The sequence below is a fragment of the Antennarius striatus genome, chromosome 6, assembly GCF_040054535.1.
Source record: "Antennarius striatus isolate MH-2024 chromosome 6, ASM4005453v1, whole genome shotgun sequence".
NCBI classification, from domain to species: Eukaryota; Metazoa; Chordata; class Actinopteri; order Lophiiformes; family Antennariidae; genus Antennarius; species Antennarius striatus.
In genome coordinates this window covers 19,884,464-19,911,125 of record NC_090781.1, presented here as the reverse complement: position 1 = coordinate 19,911,125, position 26,662 = coordinate 19,884,464, and the positions used below count along the sequence as shown (strand labels likewise).

The following is a 26,662-nucleotide window of genomic DNA, read 5'->3' as shown; positions in this document are numbered from 1 at the left end:
ATTTGTTTGCTTATCTCAGTGGGACAGTGGGAAATTCATCACTGGCTCAACATTCCTTCAGTGGCTACTTCCTTCTGTTCTAGTATTTCAGATGGGATATAATAAAACAAAAAGATGTAGGAGATGTGCAGGCTTTTATTCAGGTTGCAGGAGTCATGACTCAAAACAAAACATGATGCTAACGCAACTAAGAAACAGCCTCCAAATTTCAGTCACATAAAAATTCTGCATGTTTTAATGAGATACTTAAATTTGTGATTTTATCTGCTAGTCAACGTTTAAAAAAAAAAAAAAGCTCAGTCATGTGTAAAATATGCAAAAAAAAATCTGGAAGATGAGGCAATAAAAAAAACGATCCTGGTGATACATAAATGTGTTTCAGTAAAAACAAGCATGAAGGCTCAGTAAACACTGGGCAAGCTTTAGCTCGACTCATAAACTGTTAATTTGGCAGGAGAGGGTTAGTGCCGGCTCAGCTGCTTCACGTCGCCCTCCGAGAGCTTGCAAAGCACAGCGGCATGAAAGGCGAGATCACCAGCTACTGTTAAGAAGAGCTACATAAGCACCCTCCGTCTGAACGGCTTAAATGTTTCAGTGTAATTAAAGCTTTCACAAATATTTGGTGGAACAGGAGAAAGTTATACGCAGCTGATTGTGGCAGCTGTTTTTTTTATTTTATTTTACGCTCCACCACAAACAATATAACGGGAAGAAAAGGACTAAAAAGGAGGCAGAATAAAAGAATGAATAATTATTGCCTACAGGCAAGCTTCAAACCACCGAACAACAACTATTCATTGGTCCGAATTAATATTTTCTCAGCATGTTGCTATGGTAATCTCATCCTTGACTCTGGTTTGTGCCTTCATTCAATTTGGAACACTTTTAAAGACACAAATTCAAATTTAAGGAATGCTTTCTTAAGGCTGTCTGTGTCAGGAATGCATAAACAGAAGTGACATTTATTGATTTTGCAAGTGGTGTTTTTCAGTGTGGTGTCGACAGTCAGTGTTTTCACAGCCAGGATTTCATGTGAAATGAGGATGAAGAGATTTAATAATTCCACAATTCTCACCAAAAAAAAAGGGGGGGGGCACATAGTGTATAGTCACCCCTGTGTTTCTGTCTGTACCCACATCCTTAAAAACTGGCGGACGAAATCCAACCAAAAACTCGCGTGTGCTTCTTTGGAGCAGAGAATGTGTGCGTCTCATAACTGATTTCTTTGAATTGTTGGATTTTTAAATATTCAGGAACATTTGAACTTAGGATCAACATCAAACTGTGCAGTCCAGTAACACGATGGTGGGGATGGAGAAACAGAAACCTGTTTATCTCACTCGGAGATTCAGACTTGATAAAAAGGGACACAAGTAAAACGGGATGAGGAGAGCTGTGGAGTGTGTGAGTGAGTGGACTGGTGAATCCCTGCAGGGACTGGGATAATGAACTGTGGACAGAATGACAAACAGCGAGGGTAGCTTGTCACCTGTCACTTTGTGTGTGAACTGCTGTTGTGCCCTTGAGCACCCTGAGCGATGCTGATAGTGTAATTAATTCTGGCGACAAGTCTTCAGCTGAAGCTACCTCTGGGTTCAAACCTTTTGTCTGGGGTGACAGCGACTGATGGGAGTAATACTGTAACTGAACACAGACTTTACTCAGTCTGCTTGTTCACTGCAGCATAAGTGTGTCTTTGCATTATAGCTGCTCTTCTGGTTTAATTCCCGTTGCTACAGTTGTCTTTCTGTTCTTTTCGTACATTTCTTTTGATTTATGGGGTTTTGGTCAGTGCATGTCAATAATATTGTTTTTTTATTTCATTTAATGCGTAATAGGATTTTATTGGCCCCGAATTGGGGGCTCTGACTTTCTCTGGTATTCCCAAGAAGGAGTTGGAAAGTCAACAAATACAAATTCAGTTGAGTGATTAATTGAACCACTTGAGATTTGTTCCAGAGTGAATAAAATGATCTGAGAAACAAAATGTGGAAGAAAGAGTCTAATTCTTCAGCATGAACAACTTCCACTGGAATAGACAGAGGATGTTTATCACTAACTGTATGTTCACACTCAGCAGCTATTAAATGCTGACACTGGGGTTTGTTGTTTAAACTGGGAACTTGAATGTATGGAATCAGTGTGTATGGTAAATCATAGGGTAATTCTCTTGTTGGATGTCAGTAGAAAATGGACCTGCAGTGCATCGGTTTACGTGCCAAGGAAGAGTTTTACTCCAACTGAACTAGACTGCCATCATCTATCATTGCCCTCATATCTTCTCTGGGTCTAGTAAACTTTTCTCCAGATCCTGTCCTTCTTCCAGGATACCAATTATATCCCGAAAAGCAGATAAAACTCCTGCTAAAAAACCTCCAGCATCTCACAGCCAGACTCGCTTTGAAACCATCAGACCGGCTGCTGCTGTCTGAGGAGCGATGGATGTCCTTGGGGTCTCCGTCTCTTTCCTGACAGCTCTTTTATCGGATTTACAAGAATCAACGGTGAAGATTCCTGCTGACCTGAAGGAAGAATTTTCATCAGAATGTTAAGGATTCTTTATATTTTAGCACTTTATTGAAAATAAAATAAAACTGTACTTTATGAATGTAAATTTCTCTGTTTTAAGTTTTCATGTTATTGCAAAACATGCTTAATTGTAATTCGCCCCCAACAAACACTATTTCCACACCACATGCTGCTTCTCCACCCCGGCCGACCTCCCTCCCACTCCTCTCCTGCTTCATACCTCCCTGTCCTCACTTGCCGTGTTTCTGTTATTCCCGGAGTTGAAACCTTGGTTGAAGCTGCGCATCGCCTCTGCAATATTCATTCCCTGTGGTCAGTTTGACCTCCATCAGTGTGGTCCAGGGCGCTGAGCTCCAGACGGACCCCAGTCAGCTAAGGCCCTGAGTTGCATGGATATCAGAAATACTATCTGCAGCTAAAGAAATGTTAACGTAAAGAGTACAGCGAGCAACAGTTGCTGGTTTTCTGCACCTATTTTCCTTCAAACAGTTCTTCATCTACAAAAACACATTCATCTCTTTTATTAATAGGAGGCAACTTTCTACAGAAGAAAAAGAACAAAAACCACGAATCCGATACACAGACGATATTTACCAGTGCTGCTCGTAAATCCGTTTTCTCCTGTGATTTTTCTGTGTGAGTGTAATAGAAGCTGTGAGACGTCCGTTTCTCACTTAAACCAACAGTCAGGAGTTTCTCCTGGGTTCTCTTCTTCTTTCTTTCTCCCTCATAAACTCACAAACTGTGGACAACAGCCCTGCTGAAAAACCTCTGGAGACGTCTCCTCGCTTTAATTTGACACAACGTGACTCTGGAACGGTTTTCACTTCCAGCTACTGATCTGTTTCTGCTCTCCCATCTCCTCCACGTCATTACTTCACAGGATGGACATCGTGCTGACAGGATGATGGGTGAATTATATTGAATTACCACTAGAATGATGTACAGTATAGATGTGAATTCAGAGAGCGGTAAAAAGAGGATGGAGGGAACATTTAATTGGTTCTACAATGAAAATACTTTTGCTATCACGGACGCTTCTGTATACAGATCCACCTGAAGACAAAGGCTTCCTTCTTCGAGCTACATGAAAGGAAGTTTAATGAATCAAAGTCAAACTAGCATGGCAATGCTTTGCCTATTTCCTGACTACAACTAACAGCTGAAAGCATTGGCTCATAATTTCAAATAATATAAAGTGTGTGGTGGCCACAACGATGGCATTTTTGAAGAAAGACATTTGAAAATTTGATTCCAGCCTCCCTGGAAGATTGAGGGCATGATTATAATGGTATCATGAACACGTCTCCTGATCAGGGTCTGAAATAGACCGTTTGGATCAGCAGCCAAGTGGACTGGATGGATTAAAAAAAATTTTGTCTCACCTTTTCTCTCACCTTTTCTCCCACTTTCCTCCCCTCACAGATGGTGGTGACATAGGTGTTACTGCGCTGCGTGTGCAGGGCTCAGTACCTTTGATCCATGCCCTAATCAGAGTCTGTGGCCTGAGGCAGACGCTGCAGCGGGTCGACTCCCTCCACGCATTACTCAAGTCTTCTACAACCAAATTAGCCACTGATCACTCAAGTAAACTTTTGAGCAAAGGTGTTTGAACAGACAAAATCAACCACTGGATGAATTCTTCTTCATAGCAACCCTTTTTTTTCAAGCTCTTGTTGTTTTGTGACTCCGATGAAGGCCACATTCCTCACGGTGTGTTTCATTCTTCCGTGTTCGGTTGCCATAGTTAAAGTCCGAGGTTTCATTTCACAGACTTTCATTGTGCTTTGTTAGCTGCTGACATAAACATGGTTTCTTGTCATCTGTATGTTCGCCTGCCCGTCCATCTGCCTCTGATTGACATCTGAGGTTCGTTTTTACCATCAGCAGCAGAACAATCAAGGCAGATTTCAGCGTTTGAGAGGTAGGAAGCTGACGAAGTGAGCGTATGCTAATCATATTTGCAGCTCACTGGTTGGTTGGGCCATTCATCAGAGAGCAGGATGAGCAGGATGGAGCTTCAGCCCACACTTTGTAACCTTGAACTGGAGAACGAAGAATCCAAATGAATGAAAATGACAGAAAAGCAAGAATCATGCATGCTAATGAATTATGTTGAATAAACAGCGATGCAGTGACAATAGTTATCTCATTCTATCATAGCTGTGTGTAGCAGAGGAAGGAGTAAGTGTGTGTGTGTGTGTGTGTGTGTGTGTGTTTCCATCCATATGAAGGCCATAATTGACTTCTGTCTCCATGGAGATGTGCATGACTGCGAAAGCTGCAAGCACAAGGCTTTGTTGTGTGTGTGCCTATGTGTGTGTGTGTGTGTTTGTGTGAGACTTGCCTGACGGAGGTTTAATGGAACTTGTGATTCCGCTGGTATTAAAGTAAAACAATATTTGTTTAACCTTCTTCTTGACGCTGAGGCAACGGGCCATTGTTGGATAAATCTTTATTATATCAGTTTATATTTGTAAAATGCCGTCTATGTGCTCAGGACTTTTTATGGTTTTGATGCTAAAGCTTTTAGGTCTTTTAAGTCAATACATAAAGTCGTCAAACAAATGCTGCTGCTGTGGTAATCCATTGATGGTTCTGATTTTGCATTCAGTAGCATCTTTATTGTCTTTATGAGATCAAACAAACCTCTTCTTCTCTACTGGCTGCTCCGTGTGAAAAGTCACAAGAATCAGGGATGATGTTCTAAATCAGCTCATCTTGTGTAGAGGCTCATAGAGATGCATGTAAAGAACATGTAAACCAACATGACAGAACATATGAATAAATACCAGGACATCAGAGTCGCGTGACATCAAAGTATTTTGACATTTGTGGAGTGTTTTTTAATTTTAAGTAAACCCACAAGTTGTGTAGTGGCATAATATGTGGCATTTAAAACCAGACTGGCATTTTGGTAAAAGGGCACAGGCAATGAAAAAGAGGGAGCACAGCCCGTGTTATTTGGTTCACAACCCCCCCCAGGCACAAACACACTTTTTTAATTTTACAAACAAACTGTGTCTCTGAGTGAACTCCTTCACAGAGCTCTAGATCGATAAGAGTCAGTCTGGAGGAGGGTGTGTGTGTGTGTGTGTGTGTGTGTGTTTGTGTGCGTGTGTGTGGGGTCTGGGGTGTTGAGGGCAGCGAGTGAACAAAGACAAGCTGTGATGAGTGGAACAGCATGATATTAAGTGAGTGAAAAATGGAGGGAGGTATATATAATGGCTACTCAATCACACACTGTGATAAAGTCCCTGCAGTCAGTCTGGAATACGACAGAGATTGATCCTCTCTGTTTTCAGTCCGGGGTTTTTAATCCGCGTCGACATCAAAGCTGACAAAAAGTCTTCCGAGTAGAGCCCTGACCTGCAGTCACACATCCAGCTTCATTATGAAGCACTTCTTAGTACCTGCTCATTAAAATCAGTGGTTTTTCAACTTCTAACATGTATCTCCTCAAATGAGGAGAAGATAAGAGATGAAGAAGCACTCCGCGGGGGTGAAAGTCACGACGCCATCAGTGGAAGTGATGAGCTCATGTGTGAAAGCTTTAACCCCACACCCCCACGCTGCAAGGGTTAATCAGATATCACTTACTCAAAGTTGGCCGAGTGTCTGAATTTTTTCCTTTTTATGTCACCTATTTGTAACAGGATGTGCTGTGAGAGCTTTCATTCACATTGCATCACATCTCCCACGCATTGAAGAGATGTATTTAGATAGTTCAAGAGTTTTCAACATTTTTATTTCATTTTATTTTTCAATTTCATCCCTAGGACGTTTTTTGTCAGGTATGCAAAGAACCTACATAACTTGGATAGCCGTGTTCTGTCTTATTCTGTTGAAATGCACCTGTGGTGGAGTATTTTAAATGTTTTATACTTGCATCTTGTTGAGTCCAATATTTTTATTTTGTAGTTTACTGTGCAGGAGTCTGCTGATGCATCTCCTGTAACTTGGGTGAATTTGCCCTCCCCTCTCTCGCTCCTGCAGTTCTTTCATCAGTGCCGTCAGTGTGATTCGACATGTGAGTTTTCATGCTGAAAGGTGTGATGCGTCTCGGTGAGCTGTCGACATTACAATTCTCTTGCTTGTATCTTTTAGATGAGATAAAAAGAGAAATAAAATGAGGAAAAGAGGTCAACAACAAACCAACAGGTGCAAATTTTCATGTTGCATTGGATTTCTCAGAGAAATCATGAATCTGTGTTGGGTTGGCCATGGACTGTGCCAGCAGGCTAGCTCAACAACTTAGCCCTATTGTTGGAGAAAACAAACGTTCATGACCTGAGGGTTGTTCTTCATCCTTTCATCAAACTTTCATCAAACTAAAGGTGAAGACAGCGGCTGCAGAGAAACATCTGGCCGACTGCCACAGTGAGAACCCATGCAGGGCTGATTGAAGCAGCAATCAGGAGATACTTCTTTAGTTGAAAATATTCATCATGAAACAGATGGTGGCCACCTCAGTCAAAGCAATTATTTTGAAACATGGAATACAACCTTTTTCTTAAAAAAAAAAAAAAAAGTCTTTAGTGCTTTGCCAGTCAGCACTGTGTTTCACTGAGCTAGCACATCTGAAGCAAAGCCTAATTTATCACATTCACTTCTTTAGAATTGAATTAACATACTACATAAAAGTGTAACCTACTACATAATATAATAGGAATAAAGCAAATATAGGACACTAGAGACCCCAGTCAACCGAACACAGAACTCATGTTCATTTTGGGAGGTGTCAACTCACCTCCCGGTCACTGCCGAGGCACCCTTGAGCAAGGCGCTGTCCCCACCTACAAGCTGCTCATTTGGGGCGCACCCTGAAGTCGCGACCCAGCACTCTGCCTCCCCTGTACTGATTGTTGTTATTAATTGTATGCCTACAGGCCCCTAGTGTGTTGTTAGTTTCAGGGGCCTGTACACAACGTTTGTGAGCTCTGACTAACACACACACACACACACACACACACACACACACACACACACACACACACACACACACATACTATATATATATATATGTATGTATATATATATATATATATATATATACACAGTGTATGTATATATATATATATATATGGAGTGTAAAGATAATTTCCCCACTGACGGATAAAAAAAGTGGATTTAATTTTTTTTTCTTCTGCCTATTATTAACCCTTAATGCTTCTGGCAAGTAGCAGGCGCTTCTGGTTCAGTGGGAATAAGTGAAATAAGAAACAGGCGGCATGAGATTATGAATAACTCAGCCTAAAAGTGTTGGATTAATACTGCATTTTAAATATTCCCATGATTGCCAGATATCACATCAGAACAAATCACACGTATTTCCCATTGAATTAATATTGACTCATCAACCGTAAATATCATGAAACTTAAAATGTAAAAATAGTCACTGCAGATCACATATGAACTGTTTAACCTTAGCATGAGTGACTTTCTGGGATGTGATATTAAAAGTTAACCCATTTAACTTAATCTGAAAGCATTTCTGATTCCATACAGCCCCCTGCAGGGATCACGACCTGCCTTGATCATGATAACCTCATCCCGGGCTCTGTGACGATGATGATGAAGGAGGTGAACTACATTTTCCTGTGATGGTAGAACTAGAAAGTGTAAAACTGCGATGGGGGCTCTTTTGGGGTTGCAAGCATGTTTCTAACTGTACAGGTGACCAAAAAGAGCTGTTGCAGGGTGGTGTGGAGAAGGACGAGTGGTACTGCGTGATCATAGACATACATGAATGAACATTCTTTGAACCTGAACTCTTTGAAGGGTTTTCACCAGATAAACTTTACAGGTAAATAAATCTGCCCTCCATACAAAAAAAAAAGAGCTTCTCGTATTGTGAGTTAGAAAGCGTCCTACATCTGCCTCTCTGTCATTCCAAATAAGAAGAGTTTTTTTTATTTTTTAGTAATACTATAAAACAATACAGTAACAACCTCCATAAAACTCCAATGGTTAGCAATGATGCTAGTCTCCCCTGGGAGAACCTGAGCTTGTATATCACACAGTTAATGTTTGGCTGAAGTAATTCTAGCTCCATTTGTGACCGTATGTGCTGCAGCGCCTGTGTGTTTCGTGTATTCTTCTATTTGTGTGTGTGAAAATGTATGTTTGTAACTTGTGTTTGTATGTGTCTGTAATTCAGTGCAGCCCCCCAGGATTTATTGATCACACCTCAGTCACACACACGCACGCATGCATGCACGCACACGCACGCACGCACGCACGCACGCACGCACGCACGCACGCACACACACACACACACACACACCAGCTCCTTAACACACACTCCGATGACCAGGAAATCATTCGGCTCTGATTTTACTTCACCTTCCAGGAGGATTTAAATCAACCTCCCACACCCTTTGGTGTGTGTGTGTGTGTGTGTGTGTGTGTGTGTGTGTGTGTGTGTGTGTGTACCAGGACATATCTTTAATTAAAGTGTTTGCTGGGGGTTTGTGGATGCGTTTCTGTTTGTTGTGAAGTTGGTGAAGTTTAGTTAACATGAAAAAAAGGTTCCTAAGGATCTCTCCATCTCTCAGGAGGAAGTGTCAAATCTGTAATGAGTAGCATACTAAGTAAAGCTAGGTTAGCTCCTCATATATTGGTATATTCTAGCCGTCATGTGAACAAACACACTCTGCAAGTAACAATATGGTTTCATGCCTAGGAAGAGTACCACAGATGCATTATGTGCTTTGTGGATGTTGATGGAGAGGGACAGAAAAGGTCAGAAGGAGCTACATGGTGTCTCTGTATATCTAGACAAAACCTATGACAGAAGAAATACTGGAGGTGGAGGTCATTAAATACTTGGGGACAACAGTCCAGAACAGTGGAGAGTGTGGTAAGAAGGTGAAGAAATGGATCCAAACAGGCTGGAACGGTTGGAGGAAAGTGTCTGGTGTGTTCTCCCTGTTTTCTCTACTTTATTTCCTTTCACCATCAGTGAATCACATTAGAAGTAAGGCTCTTAATAGCGTTGTGTGTATTAAGTAATATTCCATCGTGATGACATCTATTTGTTCTTTCAGAAAGACAAAGCAATCCGCGTACATCAGTTCTAATCACCCTCGTTGTGCATACATTATTTTTAATTCATTGTTTGCATTAATCCATTCACTATGTTTGCCTTTAACCAATGACATGTTTTCATTAAGTGAATATTAATGATTGGGGGGTTCAATAAGTCAATCCCAGAGGACTTCAAATTCTGCTAGCATCATGTAACAGCTGTGACCCGGTAGATAAAAGAGATGCTTATGTGTTTGAACAATTAATTAGAGGTTTGGTATCGTTGTAAGAAAGTCACCACATGAACTCTGCTGTTCCTGCTCTTGGCTGCGTTAACAAATATGTGCTGTTATGAATGTTTTGTCTGTGTTGCGCATTCAAATGTCACCATGCAGCTGTCATTGGGAGGGTATGTTTAATTATGTGGAAATAAACTGTGAAGGTTGCATTTTCCATTTTTTGCTGAGTCTCCTCTGCTGCAGAAAGAAAAATGACTTTAAACAACTGTTTTGCTTGTTGATTGGAAACCAAGCCACGGTAAATTAAAAACAGCCCCGTAAGGATTTTAGTCTGGAAAGCAACTTTATATGCATCTCATACTGTAGTTGGATAATTGCTCACACAGTTGTAATCTTAATGTGTGCTCCATGGCATTGGTTTTAAACCTTTTTACATGGTTTATCATGTGAGAAGCCACGTGCAGGATTATTGTCTCAGTTCTCAAATGCAATTAGTTTGTAATAACGGCTCAACAACTGGTGAGAACGAGGAGAAAGTAATGACACAAACACTGTGTGTGTGTGTGTGTGTGTGTGTGTGTGTGTGTGTGTGTGTGTGTGTCTTCAGTCTCATTTTGATTCGATATCGATTGAGGTCCTAATTAGTGTGTTTAATGACCCAGAAGGATTAATCGGAGACGCTTCAGATCGGTGCGGTGTGGTCACGGAGAGACGGAGCCTCACCTCAAGATGAGACGAGATCACATGATGTTACCTTCACCAGGGAGGTTGTGTTTACACGTTTGCTTGTCGGTTTTTCAGCTGAATTATGCAAAAACCGCAGAACTGACTTGTGTGAAACTTTGATCTCTCTGCAGAATACACCCCATTGAATGTTGGTGCATATCCAGATTAATTTTTAATTCAATTTTTTAAATTTTATATTCTGTTATAATCCCCGAAAGGAAATTAAGAATGCACACTCTAGTTTTTTGTTAGTCTTATCAATCACATGCATATTAGTGTGTACAGGCCCCTGTAATTCACACAACCACACACAGGGGGGCCTGAAGGCATGCAAAGGAGGTAGAGTGGCAGGCAGCCACTTTTTGTGGAGCGCCCAAATGAGCAGCAGATTAAGACAGAGATCCAGAAGCACAGAATGGGATTCCATTTAATTTAATGTTAAATAATATTTTCAAAGTCTGTCATTTAAGTGGTTGGTATCTAAAAGATACATGTCCTTTAAAAAGTTTTGCTGTTGTAAAATCAGTGGTGTCTGGTTCCACATGGACACTGGGAGGAAATACAAACAGGAAATAGAGCCACCAACTGTAGTGGCCCTGTATTCATCATTAGCAGACCAGAACAAATAACAAATCCAATTTTTACGTGAATTAGCCCCTCTGTTTGCGATCCCGTTTAATAACTTGAAAAACTCAACGCAGAAATTGTCCAACTTCACCCGTTTGTCAAGCTCTCTCACCAGAAGACTCAAATATGAAAAGACTCACTAACGGATTTAAAAACTGTACACGTTACCATCGGATCACCAAACCTCACTGTAAATGCTATTTTGGAAGATTATTTAAATTTTCAAACTAGACAGCAAAAGTATAACTTGTATTCACCAGGCCATTGAGTTTCCATAAAGTTTTCATAAACGGTTTCATGCATGCGTCATGATTAGCATTAAGGGGCTCTTGTTCCTTGTTGGGGAAGGTGAGATGCTCTATTCCAGGACTATACAATTCTCTGGTGTCTAGAGCAGTCTGAGACAGCAGCCAACTCCAAGACACTGGATCTGTTGTTCCACCTGAAAAAGATCAGTGTTGTTTTTTCCATTTGCAGCAGAGGAGCTGTTTGGATGGCGACGGTAGACTCACATTAGATTTTACTGCTTTAAAGATGGTTTGTTGGTTTCTCATTTTGCAGCACGTGACTAAGGACAGAAAAAAAACCCACGCTAATCCCCATAAAAACCGGATTAGGTATTTGTTCTGAGTGTAATGACGCATGCTGCTGCTGCATCCTCAATATGAATCTGATTTGGCTATGAAAAGTGTAACAACCCACTTTTGTTCAGCCCACAAAAATACGATATAAATAATTACATGAAATAATGTTTTTTTAGGATCTGGTGACAAAACTACACTGCAGGTTACTTTCCAATAAAATTAATCCTCAAATCGTGAAATGAAGAATATCAGAGAAACCACAAACATCTCATGTAGCACACGGGCATCCACTTGAAGAACATTTTATTGCTCTAGTTACTACATTTGTAGAGACAGAATTAAATGAATCTCATTAAATCACTAATCTTGGAAAATCAATCACTTGAAGTCACTGCAAACTGATAGCCACAAATATTTGTGCTTATGGTTAATTTAAAACTTTTCTGGCTGATTTGTCTGCGGACACAAATGTTGTGGTTAATGAATGCAGCATATCGTTGTTTTTTTTAATTAATCAGTGACATATTTACTGAGAGAACAGACACACACTCTTTAGTTATATTTATGCTGCTTGATTTGATGGCATTATCCATCTATCCATCCTTCCATACGTCCATCCATGGTGTCACAGCAATTTGTTAGTCAATCAACAGTCCTCATATTAATGAGTACAGATGGTTCATGTTCATAAGTCCTACTGAATAAATGCCATCAGAGTGATTTTAATAAATGTGTAATGAGTATTATACCCAAGGTGAATCCTTTGAATTCATTCAATGACAGCTACCTGTATATGAAGTGAAAGCATTGCTGTGATGCTGCTTTGAAATTAGGATCCTATAGCACTTATACAGATTACATTAACAGCCTAATGTTGTGTCTGTGTGCATTCCTCTCTGTGAAGTCTTTGCTGACAGAAAATCTGGGATCTCTTTGGAATTTAATTAGGTATTTGTTTTGTTTTACCTCCAGGCTCTTAGTTGACAGTCACTATTTGGGGAAATGACACTAAAGCTAGCTGTTATTCCATTGATTTTTTTTTTTCCTTTTCAAGTTAAAAATACAGTCATAACGTTCCCTTGCTGCACTTTTCTTTGAATTTTAATAAAGGTCAAGAAAAAAAAGGAAAACCATTAATCACTGTTTCTGTTATACCTTCCACTTCCCTGATCTCACTTGAAATGTGTTTTTAGAAGCCAAGTTGGTCTGTCCAACAGCAGAAATTCATTTTTGAGTTTTTAAAACGACAGCGGGAGGAGAAAAAACTTCTTCTTTGTCAGCATTTCCTCCAGTTTGTCTCAAGTATGCGCTTAAAGTTTCCTAACATCTCTGCTAGGATATCACCATGTTCTGCAGAATATCCATCAACTACCTTGGGGTTCCCATTGACTCCTTTCAGACAGAAGGGAAATTGATTTTCCATCAAAAGAGCTGAAAAAGAATTGTCGACCAAAGAAGATTCTCCAGTGCTGTGGATCACGGTCTGTGAAAATTGCTTGTCTGTCCTCAGATGTGCCGGCTTCGTTGTTACTCTAAAAACGAGTCGGTCGCTGATGCTGAATGGCGAGGGCACTTGACAACAAATAAATCAGAGACTTTGATGGAATGATTCACACTTTGTGAGGATCTCCTGCCCACGCAGATCGCTCTGATTCACTGGAGGCACATGTGGTGTTGTGCTCGGCATGGTTTTTCAGTATCTTAACGTTTAAACATCCACGCAGCCTCTGAAGGCACCACCAGGAGACCAAAGAACTTAAAGACATTCATGCCTCGCTTGGCTCTGTGAACATTTTGCATATTAAGTACCTAACTTAACACAAATTTGCTGCAGGAGATACATCTAGAGGTACGTGTGTTTTACATAATGATTGGCTGCCGGGGCAACAATTCTTTTCTAGCAAAAACTAACAGATGAAAATAGCTGCTTAACAATCCTACATGGTTACTACTGATACTGTCTGTTTTAATGTGCGTTGCGCAGACTCTATTCCAAAGTCTGGGGGAACTTTCTGTAAATTTTTCCTTAATATTTTTAAAAAGCTGAGACTAATGTGATTTTTAAGCTGAATTATTATCAATTTGTGCAACTGAGGTGTCTTGAAATTAAATTATTTTATTAGCATCCAGTTAGAACAACTGTTGACTCTGAGCAACAGCATAGATTATGTTTTTAAAGAGAATTACTCCATTCAACATATCCACAATGTAATTCTTTTTGTTCCTTCAAAACAAATGTAGAGGTACAGATGTTACCATGCTTTGCACGAGCATCATCGACGCTGAGCTTCCTGCAGGGAGAAATTGATTGAGGGGGAACAAGCTGACAGGTAGACTAACATGTGTTTTTACGTAAGAGATTTTTAAATAGAAATATTCTATACGTGCGTAGGTTGTGGGACATGAACGTCATAATCTGCAGCTTTAATTCTGTAAGTGGTGACAACATGAGATGCTTTGCTCTTTAGAAAAATGAATGTGACTAAAAAAAACCTGGGTGAAATGTGTATTTGTGTATTTCTACATGCTGTATTCACAGAATCAAGTCACAGGTCTTTGTCAGAGGATGTGTTGTAGCAAATTGGCTGAAAGTATGCTTTATAACCTTCCCACTGTTGGTGTCATGTGACCTTGCTGGCCAGGTGACAGCTTTTATATTACTTCCATACAGGCTTGTATATATAGGCTCTGAAAGCTACCCACTTGCTTCTTCACACCCCCTCACCACCAACTCACAGCTCAGGCTTTGATAGGCATGAAATACCCCCACTGTGATTGCTCCTCCATACACAGTCAACAGTTCATGGCTTATTCCTTGCAGACACACAACTGCAGAAGTGCAACATGAGAGCAGCAAACCTGAGCTTGTGTACGTGCCATACAAATACAATAGTGTGCTCATGCACGACTGCATAGGTTAACGTACATGGCTGTGCACGCATATGGATTGTTTCCATTTCAGAAGAGACTTCTTGAGAATGATGGTTGGGATTTCAGGATTTGTTTATAAGGATCTTTTGCAAGCAATGGGCAAAAGGTCACTAATTGCACTCTTGGGCTGCTGCCTACTGCTGGATATTACGATGCATGAGATAACGTGTGAAAGCGAGGCTGTGGTGTGAGGGGGAGAGGGGCATTGACACATTGATAAAACGGTATTTAAAGAGCTTAGAAGATAAGGATGGAATTATTGTTTGTGTCAATAGAATACGAAGAGCAATTTAGAAATGTGTTGGATTTTAAATGCATGGACTGGATTTGGATGTGGCTTTTTTCTTGAATCAAAAGTAGAAGCACAATATCCCCCAGTGTAACTTGGGATGACTCCATTTTTGGTGTTTTTCATGAGTGTTGTCAATGAAATAAGGAAAATACACTCCTCGGTACAACCTTGAAACGGTTGGTCTTAGGCGGCTACGCTTGGTTTGATTTACGACAGAATCTCTGGGGGTGTGCTGCGGTGGCCAAGCGGTTGTTTCGTGAGAGCGCAGACCAAACCGCATCGCGGTTCCTTCTCTCAGCTGAGGTTACAAATTGCAGAGCAGGTGAGAGGAAGCTGGGGAGGGTCACATCACTTCCCCTCATCCCTGAACTTGACATTTGTCTTTCTTTGGTTCTTTAATTTATGTTGGTGAATTACTGTCACAGATAAATCTGAACAAACCTGTTTAGCCTCTTTTGAATCTCTTAATTAGTAGAAGATGAAGAGAAAATTAATCCTACATGATGATTATCTACAAACGCCTTTGTTTGCAGCATTCTTGCCAATGGGCAATTGAATGCAAGTATTTTGTTGCAACGTATTATGATTATCAGATTATTTTTGCTTAACTTATAGCTTATCAATCATAAACCTCTACAAAAACGTTCTTTTACTTTTCTTTCCATCCATCGCCGCCATGCAAACAAGACCTAGAACAGGACTTGGCCCATTTCTTTCCTTTGATACTGTAAACTCAGCAAAGCTGTGTCAAGGAGTTGGATCAATCTGAAGTTGAAGATGTTTAGTCAGCCTCACGTGGCAGTGAGTCTGTTTTCCTTCTTCCAAACTGGTGCATAAATCAGACACCTTGACAGACCTTCGGAGTTCAACACATGATGGATGCACACCGTAGGAAGGATGAAGACGCGGTGATGTTTGAAAGATGATGGCATGCAAGTGTGAGGCGGTGAGAAGGTGAGACGAAGAAGGGAGGTGCACATGCTCAGTGGGTACTGAGAGGTTTCTTCATGTTTTTAGTTTTCAAACTATATCCAGTAAACACCAGAAAAATCCTGTGTGATGAAGGGTGGTGAAAATTGTGACATTCTCTTCCTCCCTGGTTGGAAAGGAAGACGACTTCGCCCAGTCATTTTCTTTAAGTGACAGGATATTGATCTGAGCTGGGATATAAACCAAAATGTCTTGCTACCTCTCACTGGCTTCGTCTGGCTCACATCCGTTAATTTGGTTCATACTTTGACCTCAGGAACTGTCCCGAGACCCCGCCCTGCCAGATTTATGCTAGAGTGCCTTCAAGCCTCGCACAAGTTTTATTTATCACCAAAGACTGCTACTGCAACTCTGAAAGATGCTAACTATTAAAATATATCAAAATAAAGGACAGTATTGACATGGGGCCACAACGGGGTGCAGTGGGTAGCGCTGTCGCCTCAGAGCTGGAAGGTTCCGGGTTCGAATCCTTTATTTGTCCCCTGCCTCTCGCCCATTAGTCAGCTGGGATACTGGGATTAGTCAGCAACCCCAGTGACCTGCCAGAGTAAGAAAAGCAGTCAAGAAGATGATTGAATGAATGATTATTGACATGAATAAATACTCATATATTCGGTGGTTAACATTTTAATGTTGACATGTTGCGAATTACAAATTTTCCAGTTACAGTCTTGGAAAGGCTATCTTTAATAAACATATTAGCCATTAATCCCATTTAAAAAATAATTTTCATCTCAGCTGCTTACATTAAGGTCATCTGAATCTTCTGGGTTAATTATGTCCGACTGTATCAAATCTAAAATGCAGATTTGAGGCTCAGCCTCGTCGTTTCATCTCTACACACTGAGCGGCGTTCTTCACTACGTTAGCGGAGGAGCTAACGGGTAAAACTCTTGACAGATTTGTGCTGATAAATGTTCACATGCAGGAGGAATGAAGAGATGGAAAGAGACAGCCTGTGGCGGATGACGAGAGGAGATAGCATTGCCTCGGGACAGGGGGCATTAGAGAAAGTCATTACTGTCCATCACTGGGTAAATAAAGACATGTTTAAGTCCAGATGAATAGCCTCATTGATGGTGAAGGCTTATTATGGTACATCTACAGGGGGTTCATTTTCCAATAAATATTTGATGGGATGCATTGGCTTGTGCGTGTGTGCGTGTGTTTGATTGAGTGTGTGTGTGTGTGTGTGTGTGTGTGTGTGTGTGTGTGTGTGTGTGTGTGTGTGTGTGTGTGTGTGTGTGTGTGTGTGTGTGTGTGTGTGTGTGTGTGTATAGTGGTGGGGGTTCAGTTATTTATATTCATGTGTGTCTATAAGCATGTTGCTCTGAAGGGTCTCTTTAAAGGCTTTTAAATGAGGGAGATCACTTTCTGGCACAGTTTTATCCTCTTCGTCTCTGCTGTGCTCTCTCCATCTTATCTCATTATTCTCTTTTCACGCTGTTCTTTCCATTCATCTCCAATCATCCCGGTGAAGGCTGAATGAGGGTATGTATCATGTACGCTCAGCGCTATTACGGCCAACCAAGCTGATCTGAGGAGTTGCTTGTTCCTTTATTACTTGAGTCAGCATGAGAGGAATAGAAAACACAGGCAGCTCTAATTGCTCAATTGTTTCTCTTTTTACTGACATTACAGCAAAATATATTACTTAAGATTTTAATGATTCTGATTCCAATTCAAACCCTGCTTTTGCTCATAAATCAAATATTTGGGATGATTACTGTTATGAAGTCCCATTTCCCAGCTGTACACCGTTCTATATTCTACCTATAAGCTTGGCGTTCTGCTCCATTGCCATCCAGGCTTTACCGTTTAGACTTAAGGTAGAGGTCACCTGGATCGTCATCATTCATGGTCGTGACTGGGCGGACAGCAGCATCATCATTAATTGCTGGCGTAGCATCCTCCATCTGACTCAGCGCCTCTGTTCTCCATGAGCTCCATTTGAAACATTACAGTGACTCTAAACCTTAATTCAAAAGCGTTGTCTTTTTTTCCCCTTTTTTTCTTTTGAGGATCAGGCAAGGAAAACAACCTTTCATTGCTTTGCATATTTTACGCCTCAGCATTTCCTTTTGAGGTCAGCCATGAGGGCTGGAGTCCAATCTTGGATATATTTTGGCTGAACAAAGACCTGCACTCCCTTTCAGTTATTTGTCTTCCACTTTCTGTCTTTTTTTTTTTTTAGGGACCTAATCTCTGGAGGGAAATGAAGCAATGTTCAGTGTCCTCTGTGGATATTTCACAGGTTACAGAAGATATAATGCTTCAACTAGTTAAAATTTTTTGAGGAAGCCTGGATATTTGTGCCCAATTGACTGGTCCGATATTGAGGAATACCAGGCGCCATGTCAGCAGTGACCAGCCAAAATGGATTTGACAGGTGGACAAAAATAAAATGATGTTGACAGCTGTAAAAAATGTAGACCTCAGTAAACACACACGAGGCTGAGCCTGCAAATGTGTTGTCCTTAATAAGGTTGTTCATGTTGTTCGGGAAGAACCTTAATTAAAAACATGCTCCACATCCATCTGAGCTCTAATGAATCAGTGAAACGGTAACATCTGGAATCACCTGCATTTATTTGAGGCTCATGTAGTTTTTTTAAAGTGGGATTAAAATAGAAAGTTGCAAAAGATAAAAAAAAGTGATGACGGGGATTTTTAAACTGAAATAACTTCCTAAGTATCCTCTCTAAGTCCAAAGTGCAAAAGTGCAGAGATATCATGTTTTAAACTCCCGTTGGAAAACTTGAACTGTCTACAAGCTGATGAATGGAAGCTGTGGTTTTAGCTTTGCACCTGCTCCACACTTCGAAGGCTGTTTTAAAGTGTGTGTGTGTGTGTGTGTGTGTGTGTGTGTGTGTGTGTGTGTGTGTGTGTGTGTGTGTGTGTGTGTGTGTGTGTGTGTGTGTGTGTGTGTGTGTGTGTGTCCAATAACATCGGTCCAGTCGTCAGTCAATGACACGCCCTCACAGGAAACTAACAAGACATGGCCATAGCTGTTCCTCAGGCGTGATTGGACATGGCACGGATCGTCCAATCAGCCCACAGTTCTGAAACCATTATTGACAGGAGGTTCAGTTGTCAGTTTATTACCCCTTATCCTCTCAGCCCCCCATCTACTGCCTAAGACCAAGTGTAGGGGTATGTAGGAACGGGTCCATGTGTCAGGTTTCATTTCCGTATTACAAGAAAAATTTTTTTTTTTTAACAAGAATCTATCAAATCGTTTTCATTTCCTGCGCCTATTTGGAGAGAGATTCATTCTGACAGTGGGTTTTATTTCCGGAGCAAAACATTAATTTCATATATACTCATAACAACACTCTTCTGCCTGTAATTGATTTTGTTCTGGAGAAAACTCAGTTACCATGGTTACAGAGATGCTATCTATCAAAAGATGTGGATCAGTAAGACGTGTTATTCATTATAATGTGTTTTAATAACCAATACAGAACCTAAACAGAACTGGCGTGCATGTTCCATTTTGTTCTGTCCAACTTTCTCTGTCTTGTCTCTGATTGGTCGGTGGAGCCGGAGGGTAGATAACCTTCACATTTGTTTCACACACGCAGAGAGAGCTATTTAGATACGACGTGAGGTCGGCGGCGTCGGAGCATCAACGTGGAGGTCTTTCACGGTGAAATTGAAATTCCTCTCACGGGAGGAATCAGAGACTGTCAAGCTGTCATGATATTTATCTGAAGCTGCCTGTTGAGAAATGAAAGCTCTGCTTTTAATTCATCCAGTCGCTCAACTCAACATGAATGCAGAGGGATAATTAGGAAATAAACATTTTCATATAATTATGTCAGAATAATTTTATACCATTCTTCTTTTATTGCAGGAATCTTGGAAAATCCGGCCTCAGAGTGTCTTGCTTGGGACTGGGTGAGTAGACCCTCTTTCACTACCCATAATGCACTTCTCCACCGGGGCTCGCTTTGGAAACATTAGCATAAATTAAACAGGCCAAACAAACAAATAGTGGAGCAATACAAACCGAGTTCTTTAAAAGTTTCTGTGGTCCTCTATAGATTACGTGTTCTGATATACGGGGTCGTTTAAATCACTGAGACATTTAATTAAGACACTCAGTTAAAGTTGGCAAATTAAAACAGATAAAAATAAATTCAGTCAGGCTGGGAATTGAACAATTAAGCTCAGCCTGTTTCTTATTAAAACAACAAATCTTCTGTGGTTATATAATTCCCATACAACTGGCAGTTACACACAAATACACAAACACTCATATAGATATAATATATATAAATATAAATGCACATGCATGCAAACGAACCTTCCATCTTACATTCAGATTAAATAACCTGCTGTTGTTTAATCAGGCGGTTGTCATCCCGCTGGGGTGTTCGTGGCCGTTGTGGAGACAAACGTATGTTTGTGCATTCACAATGTTTGGAGTTGTGTGTCTACTGCTGGGTACAAAATGTATTTAAGTCATTTAATTTTAACAGTTGTAAACTTGGCTTGGCGTTAATTCTCCAGGAAGGAGTCCAAAGCTTCTCTGTTCCATTCGTATCTTATTATTCCCCAAAGGAAGGGGCAATTTAGGTTTTATTTTGTCGTTAAAATTTGAGTCTGGGCTCATTCTGCATGAGTGAGATTCACCACTATGAAAAAGTGTCTTTTGATTTTATGAAAATGCCACTAAACACACTTGCTGTGTTTACCCATCATGCGCGTGTGACCCTGGTGGCAAACATCGCCATCATCAGCGGCAGCGCTCCTCTTTTTTATTGCGACGTTTTTGAACCTGATTTAAATCTCTCTTAGTGTGACTTTACTTCATAATGATGCATCTGTGAAATGATGTGTTTGTTTGGCCTTCACCTGCTGAAGCTGTGGCTCATTTAAAAAATGTTGTGCAGGTGTGTGTGACATTACAACTGGTATTACAACAGTGCGTGCATGACCCTTGAAAATAAATTAATATTTACATATTGTTCACAGTTTCTCCAAAATGCCAGTAGAGAGGATAATTCACTATTTGTTTTTAGAAGTAAAGCCCTTCACTGATTTTGTGCTTGAAGTGGCAGCACATTCTAATTATTTGTCTTGTTTTGCATTGCCTTATTACTGTGTGCCCGAGAAAATTACATTTATATGTAACTAATGTGCAACAGCTAATGCATTTGTAAGGGGAAAGTAATCACTTCCTGTTCAGAGACAGCATTGATCGAGGTGAATTCATCACTACATTCATGTGCTGCACAAAACAAAACAATTGGTGATTGATTGCTATAAAACACAAATTTTGCGTGAATATGATCTGGTCATACGGTGAGTGCAAGATCTACTCTTTGTTTTTGTTTTATAGTCCATTAAAAAGTCCATAAGTCGATTATTTATCCCCAGGGCCACTTTTAAAATGTTGAAACAGGTAAAGCTGGCCAGAAACTACGGCCGCTGAAAATGGAAATGGAAATGACAATAAAGGTTAAACCTTTCCGAAAATCCATTCAAGCACTGATATAATTTTTTTTTTTAGGCCGGTTTGTCAATCAGAAACAACTCGATGGATTTTGTTGAAGCATTTAATTTTTATTTCTTTTTAAAGAGGATTTATCAGTATTTCACATCACTTTTCTCTGTTTTTGATCATCGTGCTTTAACTTCTTTATAGATTACCATAGAACTGGGTGTTAGAGCCCCAAAGAAGAAACATTTAATTTTGGACTTGATAAACTTCCTTGGAAGGATTATGAGTTCCATAATTTTTTTTTCCCACTATCTTGAACATGAAGGAAGCCATTGAACTTTTTTTTTTGGCATTGGCTTTTTTTATGTGACTCCTCCGGATGAGTGAATACTAGTGCGAAATTGAGTGTTTTTCGTTTAGAGAGTACATTAATCCAACATTTTTTATGACTCAGCCTTTCCATCTGTTTGGCAGATGAACTGAAAAACGCTGAAAAGGCGGAATTAGGAGGGCTCTGACACAGCAGAGAAGTGTTTCATTTGTAGGGCGTCTATTTGGACTGGTTTCAAGTCTGAAAAATTCAAGCTCACACCACCAAAATAATAAATTACATCTCTTACTGAATTTCCAGCAGTAGTTCTGGCTGTCGTTTTATTTTCCTGTCAAGAAATATCTTGCATGAGACAAATAGAAGAAAACATGGAGTATGGTGAAGTCTTTTGATATGTCTTCTCGAGTGCGGCTTCCATCACTTTCCACCTGCAGCTTTCAGATGCCGCTTGAAACCGCACAGCCGCCGTGGTGGAAATTACATTTCCACCACAATGGAGACAGCTTAATGAACACTGAAAGGGCAATCCAGGCTTAGCAAAGTTGCCATGGTTACCCATGTTAACAGTGTCCGACAGTAACTTTTCCCGCCCGTCTTTCACCCCTGAAAACTTCCATGGCGGTTGTGCTGATGAAGTACGTTGAGAGCTGCAGCTCATTAAAGCCAAGATGGTATCATGTACCTTCAGGGCGTCGGCTGTGAGTTCACCTCAGTGGAGAGTAATGAGCTTCATGGTATGGTAGCATGCTGCTTGTTGAGTCGTTTGGTTGTCACCTGATTCTAAACCCTGAAGCACTTCGTGTTGTTTCATGGTGATCAAGCAGTGGCGTTGACGTCATTGGAAGAACTGGCGAGCAATTACTGGCACCAGAAGAGACGGATTCAGGAATGGTCTGGATTGATGAAAGGAAAAGATCATACTTCATAAGATGGGAGGTTTTTTATTATTCTTTTTGTCACCATCAAATAAATATAAACGCAAAAATGAATTATATTTTGTGTTTTATTGCACGCAGACATAGTTATTATCTATATGTGTAATTTAATGTCACATACGTCTATTCCTGAGGGCATATCTGTCCTCATTAATTTAATAACATAATGTGACCACATGGGTTCGTATCTGCGTCACGCTGCTGCTTAAAGGACCTCAAGGCGTCTCTTCTTGGTGCCTGTTTAACAGGTGACGGCTATTGACCTGATTCCTGATTTCATCAGATGTTCGTTCTCTCTGATGGATGGAAATCATTCCTTTTGTTGTAAGACAGACTAGAAGTGATTGTGCAGACTTGAACCTGTATAATGGACGAGTGTGTTCAGAACACACACAAAACACACAAACACTGTTGGACTTCATCACATCGGGACACGGGACACAGTGAATCCTCCTCACACAGGTTGATCCTTCATGAGCTGCTATCCCACTCCTAGGAATGCCACAGCCTCCCTCAGGCGGTGTCGCACTTTGTGTTCTAGTTGTGTGTATTACAACATTTCAAACACACCGACAGCGACAACTAGAATGTGTTTTCTAATGCTGGAATCTCTACTCCTTCCAGGTACATGGGTGACGTTCGGGGGACAGATAGCAGATGAGGTACGACTGATTGTTCTTCATCTTGATGTTCAGTTTTTTTAAATTGACTGATAATTAATTGATCATTGTAATTTGATTGTACTTTGCTGATTCTTGTGATTATGGCAAACACACACACACACTTAATACCCACAGGCCCAATTTAGCTGAAGCATTGGGTTTAAAGTCACAGGTCAGACACACTGTGCGTATAAATGTGCTTTAAAATGTCCTCCCCTTCATGCTGATGACCTTTCACATGCGCTGATGCTGCTTCTGGGGTCTTAACATCGCCTGTCCAACACAGACACACACATTTATACATACACACACACACACACACACACACACACACTCAGGACAGAACTCACCCCGGGGGACACGGCTTATGTAACGGTGTATTTTGTACCCCATTATCCTGAATGTCCACTTCAGACAATGTCCTACCAGGTTTCGCCTACAGCAGCAGTTACACGCGAACAGCCCATTAGATGTTCTGTAAGTTTAATACACTTTTTTCAGGTTAAATTTTAGTTTAATCAATTAGTGTAATATTGTTGTAATAACTGAAAATAATTAGAAAAAGGAACATAATCCCCCCCAAAAAAGGCCCACATACATAAATTTTCTCTGGGGAAAAATTACATTTTAAATTTCTGTATTATTTCTAACTACAAAAGATGCTTTATTGTTAATAACCAAATTTTCCTGGATTTGGTGGTATCCACGTTTTAGTTATTTTCTTTTCGGCCTCTAAGACTGGCATCTCTTAGTTTGATCTTTCTTACAATTAATACCCAGGATGCCTTTTGTCTTCTCCCGCCATTCTTCCAAACATTTAGACTTGCTGTGTTCTTCTACTCTCAGCATTTATGCTAAGCTAAGCTAATCACCTTCATGTTCCAGCTTCAGGTTTAGAGTTTATCGAGATCTCCTCATTTAAAACTTTTTTGCTATTGTAAATGATGGTAATCTGTGTCTTTTATGAAGTAGTTAGTCACAGATCATAAACCCCTAATTAGTCACCAAAGCGCTGCCCGGTTGGTTTTGGAAGAGAAGCTACACATTCACGGGCAAAAAAATCTCACATGAATGATGTTTGGATGCCGGTTATCCTTGCTTACTCATTCAAAGGGGCCAAAAGTGGATCATAAATCATAAAATAAATTTGAAGAAAGTGTCTCTGGTGGACATTAACTTTGATGCAGGTTGTGTCGATGGGAGGTTGCGCTGCAGTCAGAAAACCATCTCAAGGCTCTGTGGGTGGTGCGTGGGAGGATACCCTAGCCTTGATTCCTCATTCCAGGGTTGCAAGAAATAAAACTATTTGTTCTCATTACATCTGCTATATGCATGGGAACCTAATTCCACATGTAGAACACAACAGGAAGAAGCCGAAAGACCAGCTGCTCATAGCCGGTCAGGACCTTGTGAGGCTCACTGCGCCATCACCAAAGGCCAAAAAAGTCCTCCTTTAAGAACGGACGTCATCGCCCTTGTTTCCCTCCTGTCAGCTGCGATCTACAAAACGCCATCTGCTCAGTTTGCTTTTAAATTCTCACCACTTTTCATGTCACACATCCATTCACCAGCTACCGACATTTATCTCCAGCATCCATCTATTTCCCCGCTTTTTCAAAAGGTCTAGTAGAACCTCCTTCCTTTCCTTCACCGAAAATTGTCCTCAAGTGCCCCCAATTGTTGTGACGGATGGCTTCATCCCTGCACTCCAGCAGAGAACAGTTAAGAGACAGAACATGCCGTTCATCTTCACTTTCATTGCTCCTTTCTAAACCTTTCTCTTTTTTACTCACCCTCACAGCTTTTCATTCTGCTCTGGTAACTTTAATAGAAATCCAAAGCCCAAAGACAGAATGAGACATTTTAAGATGTGGCCGATGTCCTCGTTGCCAGTTTCGTCCCTCCCTGCCCGTTCCATCATCTCCGAAAGCATCGGAGTTGAGTGCGATAATAATGGAGTCCTTAAACATGAATTAATCATGGGATGTTCGTTTGTAGAAATGATGACACAATAATGGAAAATGTTAAAATATTATTACTTCACCCTCACGAGAGAGACGGTCACACGTTTTTATGCCGTGTCTGCCGTTTATTCTTTCTCTTGCTGAATGCTGAATGACACAAAGGCAGACGAGAAGATTTCACAAAACACATAACGGTCGTGTGTAGAAACACACGCTTCTCCCCCCATGTTCACAAATCAAGTCACGGACACACAACTGTGCAGGGAAATGATGGCAAATTCAGTTACAGGTCTCAGTGTAATAAAACTCACCACCTGGAAAACCAATTTGGAGAGATGAAAGAATATAAAAGATTATCTGGACATGAAACATACGTGTAGATACACACACACACACACACACACACACACACACACACACACACACACACACACAAACACACACAAACACACACACACACACACACACAGCTGACCTTTCTGCCTGACCTCTGTTCCTCCCGACCTCTTGCCAGGTTGCAGAGCAGCTGATGACAATCGCCTATGAGAGCGGAGTCAACCTGTTTGACACAGCAGAGGTGTATGCAGGCGGCCGGTGGGTGTCACACAACCTTTACCTGATTGGAGGGGGGGGTGTTGGTGCTTCACTGGCACATGGTTACATCCTGCTTCAAAGCGGTGATGTATTGTTATTGTCAGTGTTTGTCCGTCCGTTCGTATGTCCATCAACCGTTGCAAATAGAGAGATGAAACAAAAAGCACGTTACTCGGGCGGCATAAAATGAGATGATGACCTTGAGCTTGGGAAAACTAGGTCAAGGTCAAATTTTGACTTTTGTACACTCAGGAACCGGATAAGATAGAAAGACGAGGTAGAAGGCCAGTGTGAGTATAAGATCATAGATCAAAGCTTGTGCTTTGATCAATGACAGCAGGTCTGAGCACTAGCTTTGGTCTTTGACCTATGCAAGTAGATTAGGGTAAAATTTTGGATTCAGGGGTGTCGCAGGATGTTGCAGTCTCTGATTGCCTTGTTGATAATGTGAAGAAGGCACACTAGTGCTGCAGTTTAATAACCCCACCTCATTTGTGTTGCCTCCCAGGGCCGAAGTCATTCTAGGAAACATCATCAAGAAGAAATGCTGGAGGTAATGGCAGCATAAACATGTCTGATTGCTTTATGAGTTTTTGTGTGCGAGGATGAAAATACACAAGGATTGTGTGTGTGTGTGTGTGTGTGTGTTTGTGTGTGTGCCCTAAGAGGTGACAGGAAAAGTCTTTCATCCTACAAAAGAAAGACGAGGGAGAAGAGAATCGATCTTTTTCTCTTATGTTGTGTGTTAATGCATGCATTCATGTCGTGAGCGCGGGACAG

At 40.8% G+C, this 26,662-nt stretch overlaps 1 protein-coding gene across 3 annotated transcripts in view; it reads left to right on the top strand.

The window, feature by feature from the left end:
* kcnab1a (potassium voltage-gated channel subfamily A regulatory beta subunit 1a) overlaps nt 1-26,662 on the top strand; it is a 63,158-nt gene that overhangs the window by 26,020 nt on the left and 10,476 nt on the right. For all 3 annotated transcript variants that reach the window (XM_068317496.1, XM_068317495.1, XM_068317497.1), the window contains exons 2-5: nt 19,804-19,847; nt 23,287-23,324; nt 25,803-25,882; nt 26,391-26,435. In XM_068317496.1, the coding sequence (XP_068173597.1) occupies nt 19,804-19,847; nt 23,287-23,324; nt 25,803-25,882; nt 26,391-26,435 (207 nt within the window). The remainder of the gene's footprint in view (nt 1-19,803; nt 19,848-23,286; nt 23,325-25,802; nt 25,883-26,390; nt 26,436-26,662) is intronic.